General features: G+C 43.0%; 1 protein-coding gene across 2 annotated transcripts in view; it reads left to right on the top strand.

The window, feature by feature from the left end:
• Nucleotides 1–9,831, top strand: part of LOC135212025 (bifunctional 3'-5' exonuclease/ATP-dependent helicase WRN-like) — a 279,239-nt gene that overhangs the window by 114,617 nt on the left and 154,791 nt on the right. For both annotated transcript variants that reach the window (XM_064245317.1, XM_064245319.1), the window contains exon 8: nt 2,728–2,924. In XM_064245317.1, the coding sequence (XP_064101387.1) occupies nt 2,728–2,924 (197 nt within the window). The remainder of the gene's footprint in view (nt 1–2,727; nt 2,925–9,831) is intronic.

Here is a 9,831-nt window from a genome sequence, read left to right as displayed (position 1 = left end):
GTGTATTGTGTGTCCTTACCTGCATAAATGAAAAAGTTCCATATATAACCAGTAGAACTTTCACAAAGTTCATAAAATTTTATTCTAAACCTTTTACGTTTAGCTGGTATATACTGAACCCATGATAAATTTCCCTTCCATCCTAACAAAGACTCATGAACTGAAATGTTCCTACTTGGAATGTAATTGTTCAAAATAAGATCAGTGAATGGCTTTATTTTTTACTAACTTTCTTCCTGGTCCATCGGTTATAGTACCATTGTCAACCAAATGTAAGAATTTATGCAACAAGCCAAATCTACGCCCACTCATTACCTTTCGAAAAAAAGGAGAAGAAACACTCTTGTGTTGAGAAATACATTGAATTATCATGCTTAAAATCAATGCCCTGTAAAATAAGTAGACCTATAAAGACTTAAATTTTGCTTGCACAAGTGTCAAACCATCTATGTACTCATGATTGTGGAGACAAATGTTCTACATTCTCACCTAGAAACTGATTTGCAAATCTGTTTGTTTATTTCAAGAGGTAATCAATGATTTCATCATCAAAGTATTTATCAAAATATTCTAATTGATTCTCTTTATCTTCAACTGTAAATTTCATGCCGGGATCGGCAACAGAAGTAAAGGGATCTCTCTCTCTCTCTACCTCTCGGAGTCCAGTCACTCGGCAGTGAAAAGTCATCTTCACTCCCACTATCGGAAGAAAAGTTTGTTCCCTCAATATCCTCATCACTGGAGGATTCAGAACTAGAGCTCTCATCATCAAATAGGTCATCAATATCGGACACCTCATATAATATTTGATTGATCTCATTTGAAGAAATACGCCTCCTCTTTGTGAAAGAAGCAAAGACCGACTTGTCTCGATAAACACCTAAAGCGTACTGAAAGAAAACCAGCCAAGCAACCACCAGAAAAAGAGTTACCAGGCAGGAAATAAGTTTCCATTTACAGCTTACGTGTGCTGAGAGTGTTACCAAAAAATGTTCCTACACTTTCTATACAAGTAAACGTATTATCAGGGGACTGACGGCTTGACAAGCACGCTTAAAGTCTTGAACGTAATGTCCCGATGAAGGCAGTACTGAGCAGATCATGGGGTGACGCTTAACAGGTTAAATGTACTTATTTTACAAGTAGTAAAAATGTAGATTATTCTCAGATGTTGAGCTTTTGCAGGGTAAATAACTTTGATTACCAAATGAGGGTCTGCTGACCTGAAGGTGGAGGTGCTATAATGTTAATCATTATATCCACTCAAAATCTTAGCAGTCTCTGCAATGAAACCATCAGTGGCTGGAGTTATAAATCTTTGTTTAGAAAACTGTTGTGTAATATGGTATATTGATTGTATGTATATGTCATATGTTTACGACACCTAGACTAATACTGTATGGTAAAAGTTATATTGAAAAACATTCCATATACAGCGGTCCCCCCATATTCGCGGGGATGTGAACCAGACCCCCCCCCCCCCCCCCCCCCCCCCCGTGAATGGTTAGAATCTGCGAATAGTTGGAACCCCTATAAAAACGCTGAAAACAGCCTATTTTGTTAGTTACAACTCATTTATTATTCTTGGTTTTTTTAATAGTTTTATCACAAAAAGTGCATTTTATGATGAAATTTATTTAAAAAACCAGGAATGTGTGAATATTTCTCATAGAAAAATACCTGTACCTGTGAAGCCTCAGGGCTCATCTACAAACAAGCAAGAGATTATTTCTTGTGTTCTTCCTGCTGCCCCTCCTTCCTTGGAGGATTTGCCTTCTTGTAGGGTTCCCAAGCTGTCTGATTAATTTGCTCATCTTATTACACTTTGGAGGGATAGTCCATCTACTTCTGATGCTTGAATTTCCTCTCCCATTACTATTTTTGTTTTTTGCCTTTAGGATAAACTCTGTCCACTTTTGATGCTTAAATTTCCTTTCCCGTCACTCACATTCCATTAACGATTCTCCCTCCACTTCCCCCACTCACATCGTCTATTGTGCGCTTGTCCCAGCTTGCAAAAAATGGCTCAATAAATTTGTAGTATGGTCTCATGTTATGGAAGTCAACATAGCTGATCTTTATGTAGAGGCAATGACAGAGATATCTTGCAAACTCTTAGAGGTCATCCTAAGTATTTGTGGATCTTCAGAAAGCATGGTTCAAGGAACCTAGGCAAGCTGTGGGAGTACTAGTCTTTCATATCTGAGATACTTTAGGAGGTTTTCTTTGTTCACTACTCCAGAGTTGTGGCTAAATGTCTTGAAACAGAAATATTATTTGTCAAAATATCTTAACCTTTAAGTGGTAAATTAGGTTTAGTTGTTTTTCCCTTGTGCTGATTGTGTTCTTTTATTTTTGTAAACTGTCTTGTTTTATATCTGATTTTCGAATTTTATTTCTTACATGTTTTGTTTTCCAGGTAACCTTTATCCTTAAAAGTGTTGTTATTGAATAAATCCCATTATCATTGATGAGAAATAGTAATTCTATTAAAAGGCTATTTTTATTTTTAAAAAGTGCTTAGTATTCATTCTTTATTGTAGTTATAAAATACTTTGTTTTTCTTTTAACACTGTACTGGAATTTTATTGTAAAGAAATTTGTAGTTTCAAAGTTGATAAATTATTAGAATTCTCAACAGTAAAATTTTTTTGTATAGTTCTTGTTTTTCCTAGCACTGTATCTTGTCTCCTACTCTTGGTAAGTTTTACTTAAATATTTTTTCAGAAATCCTGTAGTGACCATAACAAGTTTTGACCGTCCAAATTTATACTTGGAAGTCAAGTTAAAGACGAAGAATGTATTTGAGGATATTCGCCCTTTAATGGTTCGAGTTACTGGGGGAAAGTACAAATCTGATGGAGCCACCATTATATACTGTCCAACCAAAAAGTTAACAGAAGAGGTAGCCTTAACACTTAGAGGTTAGTACTGTAGACCAGTTTTGCAAATTTTTAAAATTTAAAAATGAGTGAAATCATCTGGTTCCCCAGCCTTCTCTGAAATGCTGTTAAACTTAACTTGTAGTTGTAAGTATATAAATGTCTTGAGATAAAGTATCTCTTGTAATGTATGAATGGTAATACTACATTATAGTTGGTTATTTCATCTGTCCACACGGTTCCCACACTCAGTTTAACTATCATTCCTTATGAAAATGAAGTGAAATTTTTGGGAATGACCATTGACCAGAAATTAACATGGGCCAGCCACATAAACTCCTTAAAGATTAAGGTTAAACAATCTCTGAATATTTTAAAGGTTGTTTCTGGATTTAGTTGGGGAGCTGATAAAAAATCCCTGCTGAGACTATATGACTCGTTGTGTAGGTCCAAGCTAGACTATGGCTGTCAGATTTATTCCTCAGCTTGTCAAACCAGGCTGAAGGAACTAGATGTTGTACACAATATGGGGCTGAGAATATGCTCAGGGGCTTTTAGAACTTCGCCTGTTGAAAGCATATATATTGATACTAACCAACTTCCCCTTGATTTGAGAAGGCAAGAACTAGGATTAAGGTACATGGCTAGAATTAAAAGTGCTCCCAAAAATCCCTCTTTCCTGGTGCTGAGGGAAGCAGACTCACGGGTCTTTTCTGGTACAAGAGCCTCTAGACCATTCCAAGTTAGACTAAATGAAGATGTTAGGGGTAATAATCTTAAATCCCAGAAAGTCATGGAAGTTAAACATCCTGTGTATCCTCCATGGCTTATTCCAGAAGCATCCGTGTGCAAAAAAGCATTTAACAAAAAAGACTGTCCTGAGGAAGAGATTAGGGGAAAATTCTTGGAGCACAAAACTGTCCATACTAATGTGACAAAAATATATACGGATGGATCAAAGTCAATTAGTGGTGTTGGCTGTGCAGTTATCCTTGGTGATACAGCATATACAGCTAAACTACCTAACTTTGCATCCATATTCACAGCAGAATTAACAGCCATAGTCTCTGCCCTGGATATAGTTCGTTCAAAGTAGCGACACTAATTTTGTCATTTACTCTGATTCCAAAAGCACTTTAGAAGCTATTAAAAAATTCAATAGCTTCCATCCGTTAGTTCAAAAAGTTCAGGAATCGCTCCTCCATTTGTATTATTTGCGTAAGTCTGTCTCTTTTTGTTGGGTCCCTTCACATGTGGGGATTTGTGGAAACGAGATGGCAGATAGGGAGGCGAAAGCTGCTAGTGTCTCCTCAGAAACAGCCTTTAGTAAAGTGCCTCATATAGATCTAAAAGGTCCAAGAAAGATGGACTTCTCCTCATCTTGCCAATAATAGAAAGTACAGAAATATTAGAAATAATATATTGCCGTGGCCTTTCGTCTTTCCAGTCTGATAGGCGAACAGAAATAGTTTTAAGCAGACTGAGGATTGGGCACACTTATTTGACCCATCAGTTTATTCTAGAAGGGGGCAGCCTCCCAGAATGTGCTTGCGGTGGCGAGATGCTAACAGTGGAGCACATTCTGGTTGCTTGCCCCAGATATTTTAACCAGAGAGAGAGATATCTTAGGGGTAAATCCCTTTGTGATATTTTGGGAGATGAAGCAGATATTTCTGCTCTCATCTCCTTTTTAAAGTCTATAAACATTTTTAATAACATTTAGTTATTTTTTATCTATCACACCATAGATATATATATTTATTAGGTTAAGCATTTTCCTTCATTCATTTCTTCATTAATTCATTCATTTCTCATATGGTAATTTATACATGAACCATTTTCTTCATACACTTATTAACTTATTTATAATGCAATTTATTTACTCTCCATTACTGCGCTGAATGGCTTCTTTCGCCCCAGTGCCTGGGCTTTTGCCCTAAAACTCATACATCCATCCATCCACACGAGCATGGGTAGCGTGTGATTGGCTGACGATAAAATATTTCCAATATCACTGGCTTATTGTGATTAATTAAAAAAAATAAAAATATCAAACTATTTTTCATACATTCAACTTACCTGTCAGATATATACATAGCTATAGACTCCGTCGTTCCCGACAGAATTTCAAATTTCGCGGCACTCGCTACAGGTAGGTCAGGTGATCTACCGCCCTGCTCTGGGTGGCAGGGCTAGGAACTATTCCCGTTTTCTAATCATATTCTCTCTGTCGCCGGCTGTATCAACATTGTTTGTTACTTCCTCCTGACTAGAATTCGTTTTTCGCAAAGCTTTTGATCATCTCTCGCTGATAATTTGGTGACGTACTTGCGGATCGTTGTTTTGGCCATTCGCTATCGTGGACTGTTTTTTGGACTTGGTTTTTGGATTTTGTGAATATGTCTGATTCTAGTGTTAGTTTCAGAGTGTGTGTGAATGAGGGCTGTAAGGTGAGGATTCCGAAAGCTTCGGTAGATCCTCACACTAGTGTAGAGTAGAATGGTTGAATGTTCAATTGAGAATACGTGTAATGAATGTGAGAATCTGAGTGCACAAGAGTGGAAGAATCTAACTTCTTACTTGAAGAAGTTAGAGAGAGATAGAGAGAGGAAGAAAACCCATAGAAGGTCTGCCTCTCATGATTTACTTTCTAGCTCTGTAGCTTCTTCCTTTGATGATAATGACCATTCTGTTTCAGCCCGTTCACAAATGGCTAATCCCTCTAGTTCGGCTTCGGAAATAGCAGAACTTAGAGCTTCCCTTCAGAAAATGCAGGAAAAAGTCGCAGCATTGGAAGGTAAGGAAAGTGAATGTGGCAGTGATATTAGTGTCCCCAGTGTAGTGGAGGGGGCGTCTGGTCGTCTCTGCGACGCTCCCAGGCCTAGACCTCTTCCAAGCTCCCTGGCCCGGAGGAGAAGGAAAGTCGAAAGCCGTACGGGGGTTGTGGAGAATCCCCAACGATCAGGCGTCCCTTCGGCAGAATCGATCGTATCGACTGCTAAAGACCGCTATAAGAGGGTCCTACGAGAGTGCTTTTCGTCGTCGAGTTCGCCTTCTCCGAGAAGAGGGTGGAAGGAGTCGAATCTTTCCCGTCCTTTGAAGAGGAGTATGCAAGAGCCTGCCAGGCGCCAGGCGCCTGCTGAACATGAGATCAATTCGAGTCCCGAGCGCTTCTCGGAAGGAGGAGCTCCTTCGGTAGTAAAGAGGGCGAGAATACAGTCAGACTCTGGGACTGGAAGAGATCCTAGAGCGCCTTACAGATCTCCCTCTCCTAATTCGGAAGATTCCTCAACCAAGAAAATTTTGAAGAATATGCAAGAGCAATTAGCCTTGCTAGTAGGAACTCGTTATAAGGAGACTACTCGTAAGAAGGATGATAGGCTTCCTATTAAAAGATCTAAAGAACTATCTCCTGCCAGGCGCGACGCATCCTTCAGGGGAGTTGTCGCTCAGGCGGCCATCTCTGGGGGGGGTGGGGGGGCGGTGCGCTAGACAGGCGAGAAGTAGGAAAGGAAGCTACTCCTGTCAAGAGTAGGGCGCCAACCAGAAGCCAGACTCCGAGTAGCGTAACGAGCCACCGGACAACATTCAAGATCTTCATTCAAGCGCCAAGAGCTGGATGAAGAAGAAGATCCTGTTAGGAGTAGAGCACTTATTAAAGACGGAAAGCGCCTACTAAACATCAGACGGATACTCCTCCCAAGCACCAGGATATTCTGAACTAAATACTCCTCCCAGGCACCAGGGGTATTCCGAAGATTATACCTCCTCCCAGGCGCCAGGAGTTTTACGAAGCTTATACTCCTCCCAGGCGCCAGGAGTATGCGGAACTTAATACTCCTACCACGCGCCAGGAGTATTATGAACATAATGCGCCTACGAGGCGCCAGGCGGGCGCCTGCTGAAAGCCAGGAGTATTCGAGGCGCTTTGCGCCTGCCAGGCGGCAAGGCGCCTGATGAAAATGCGCCTGCCAGGCGCCAGGCGCCTGATGAAAAAAATGCGCCTGCCAGACGCCAGGCGCCTGCTGAAGCCAGGAGTATTCGAGGCGCTTTGCGCCTGCCAGGCGCCAGGAGGATCCCAAGCACGCTACTCCTCCCAGGCGAGATACTCCTGCTGTACACCAGGCGCATTCCTCGTATGAACCTGGACAACTCGTAAGAGAGTAAGAGAAGAGTCAGTAGAAAGGAGAGAGCCTTCTCCTTCCGAGCCTCTTAAACCCAGAAGATGCCTCGGAGGACGAAATGAAGGAAGGATCTTCTAATTATAAAGTCCTTTCGTCCCTTCTGTTGGAGGAATATGGAGACTCTTTGACACCAGCTGCTCCCCCTTCACCACGTTCGCAGTTTTCGAGCACGAAAACACTCAAGTCTTCCTCTTTCCTTAAAATGAAGCCTGCCAATTTCTATGAGGTAGAGCGCTACAATCTTGACTCCTGGTTCAAGAAGAAGAAGGAGTTAGGAAGGACGGTCTTTTGTATGCCTCCCGCCAAACTTACAGGGAGGAGAGGAATTTGGTACGAAACGGGAGAGGATATGGGATTGTCTCTGTCCGTTTCAGCCGAATCAGATTTCTCGAGTTTGGTGGATTCGTCGAGAAGGCACGCCTTGAATGCAGCGAAGGTTACATGGGGGCTTTCGGAAACGGACCACCTCATCAAGGGTCTATTTCACACCTTAGAAGTGTTTAACTTCTTAGATTGGTCCCTTGGGGTTCTGGCCAAGAAATCTCAAGAAAATGAACAACTCGACCCAGAAACCCTGAATTGCATCCTAGCCTGCATTGATAAGGCTGTTCAGGATGGATCAGCTGAGGTATGCTCGCTATATGGTGCAGGAGTTTTAAAGAAAAGAGCTGTGCACAGTGCTTTCCTCACAAAGGCCGTCTCTCATTCGCAGAGAGCCGCCTTATTGTTTGCGCCTCTCTCTGAACACCTTTTTCCCTCGCAGTTGGTGAAGGACATCGCGCATTCTCTGACGGAAAAGGCCACCCAGGATCTCCTTAGACAATCATCAAGGAAGAGTAGGCCTGTGGCTAGTGAGGAGAAGAAAGTGGCTCGCCCAGCTCAGAAACAGCCCTTTCGAGGAGGTCTTCCAACTAGACCGATCGCCAGAAGGAAGTCAACCGATAAGAGGGGCAGGTCTTCCTTCCGTGCCTTTAAGAAAGGGAAGTGAGAGTTCTGTCCTCCAGACACCCGTAGGAGCCAGGCTACAGTATTTTGCGAAAGCCTGGGAAGACTTACAGTTAGGAGCCAACACTTGGACGATGTCGATTATCAAGAAGGGGTATCGCATCCCATTCAAGGACATTCCTCCCTTGACAACATCTCCGAGGGAATTGTCCGCCAGATACAGGGACCAGATGATGACGGACACTCTTCGTCAAATGGTGGAACAGATGTGGGAAAAAGGGCAATAGAACTTGTACTGGATTGCAACTCCCCGGGGTTTTACAACCGCTTGTTTCTTGTAACAAAAGCCTCGGGGGGATGGAGACCGGTACTGGACGTAAGTGCGCTGAACAAATTTGTCGAACAACAGAAGTTCAGCATGGAAACGTCTGCCTCAGTCCTTGCAGCACTACGGCAAGGGGGATTGGATGGTGTCCATAGACCTTCAGGACGCATACTTCCACATCCCGATCCACCATTCGTCGAGGAAGTACCTTCGATTTATGTTCGAAGGAAGAAATTATCAGTTCAGGGCCCTGTGTTTCGGCCTGTCCACGGCTCCTCAAGTCTTCACAGACGTCATGAAAAATGTAGCGAGACACCTACACTTGAAAGGGATAAATGTCTCAATGTACCTGGACGACTGGCTCATCAGAGCCAGGTCTCAAAAGCAGTGTTTGGAGGACCTGTTAATAACACTGGAGTTGACAAAGTCTTTGGGACTGATCGTGAACCTCGAGAAGTCTCAGATGATCCCCAGCCAGAACGTGGTTTATCTGGGGATTCAGATGGATTCTCGGGGTTTTCGAGCTTTTCCATCGCAAGAGAGACTAAAGAAAGGCTGTGCCACAGTTTCGAACTTTCTAGGGAAAGAGCGCACTTCGGCGAGGGAATGGCTGAGCCTTCTGGGAACCCTTTCCTCGCTCGAACAGTTCTTTCTCCTAGGGAGATTACATCTTCGACCGCTTCAGTTCTTCCTAAGAAGAAGTTGGAGTTGGAAGACAGGTCAGCTATCGGATACGTTTCCAATATCGGAAGAAATAAAACATCATTTGAAGTGGTGGTTGCTTCCACTAAAGGAAAACAAAGGAGTGTCCCTGCAAGTACGGAACCCAAGCCTGACATTGTTTTCAGACGCCTCGGAGGCGGGCTGGGGTGCAACATTTGGACCCCAGAGAGGGGTCAGGCACCTGGTCGGCAGAACAGTGTCAGGCACCTGGTCGGCAGAACAGGTTGTCATGGCACATAAATTGCAAAGAGCTCTTAGCAATTCACCTGGCGCTAAAGAGCTTCGAACACTTAGTCAGAGGCAAAGTCGTGCAGATAAATTCGGACAATACGACAGCTCTGGCTTTATGTCAAGAAGCAAGGAGGGACGCACTCTTTTGCTCTGTACGAGCTGGCACGGGATCTACTGATTTGGGCGAACCAAAGGAAGATAATTCTTCTAACAAGGTTTGTTCAGGGGAGAGGAATGTGAGAGCGGACAGACTGAGCAGGAGATTTCCAGGTCCTTCCCACAGAATGGACACTCCACTCAGAAGTCTGTCAGAGCCTGGTGGGCAGCCTTTGGGGGAAGCCTCAAATAGATCTTTTCGCCACATTCCTCTCCAAAAGGATAGATACATTTTGTGCCCTGGTGGAGGATCCCCGGGCTTATGCAACAGACGCCTTTCTCCTGGACTGGTCAGGAATAGTGACGGTTTAACGCTTTTCCCCCGTTCAAGATACTGGGGGAAGTAGTCAGAAATTCGTGGCATCCGAAGGAACCAAGATGACTC

The sequence above is a fragment of the Macrobrachium nipponense genome, chromosome 40 (genome assembly GCF_015104395.2).
Source record: "Macrobrachium nipponense isolate FS-2020 chromosome 40, ASM1510439v2, whole genome shotgun sequence".
In the NCBI taxonomy this organism is placed as follows: domain Eukaryota; kingdom Metazoa; phylum Arthropoda; class Malacostraca; order Decapoda; family Palaemonidae; genus Macrobrachium; species Macrobrachium nipponense.
Note: the sequence above shows the minus strand (reverse complement) of the source record. Positions and strands in the feature narration are given on the sequence as shown.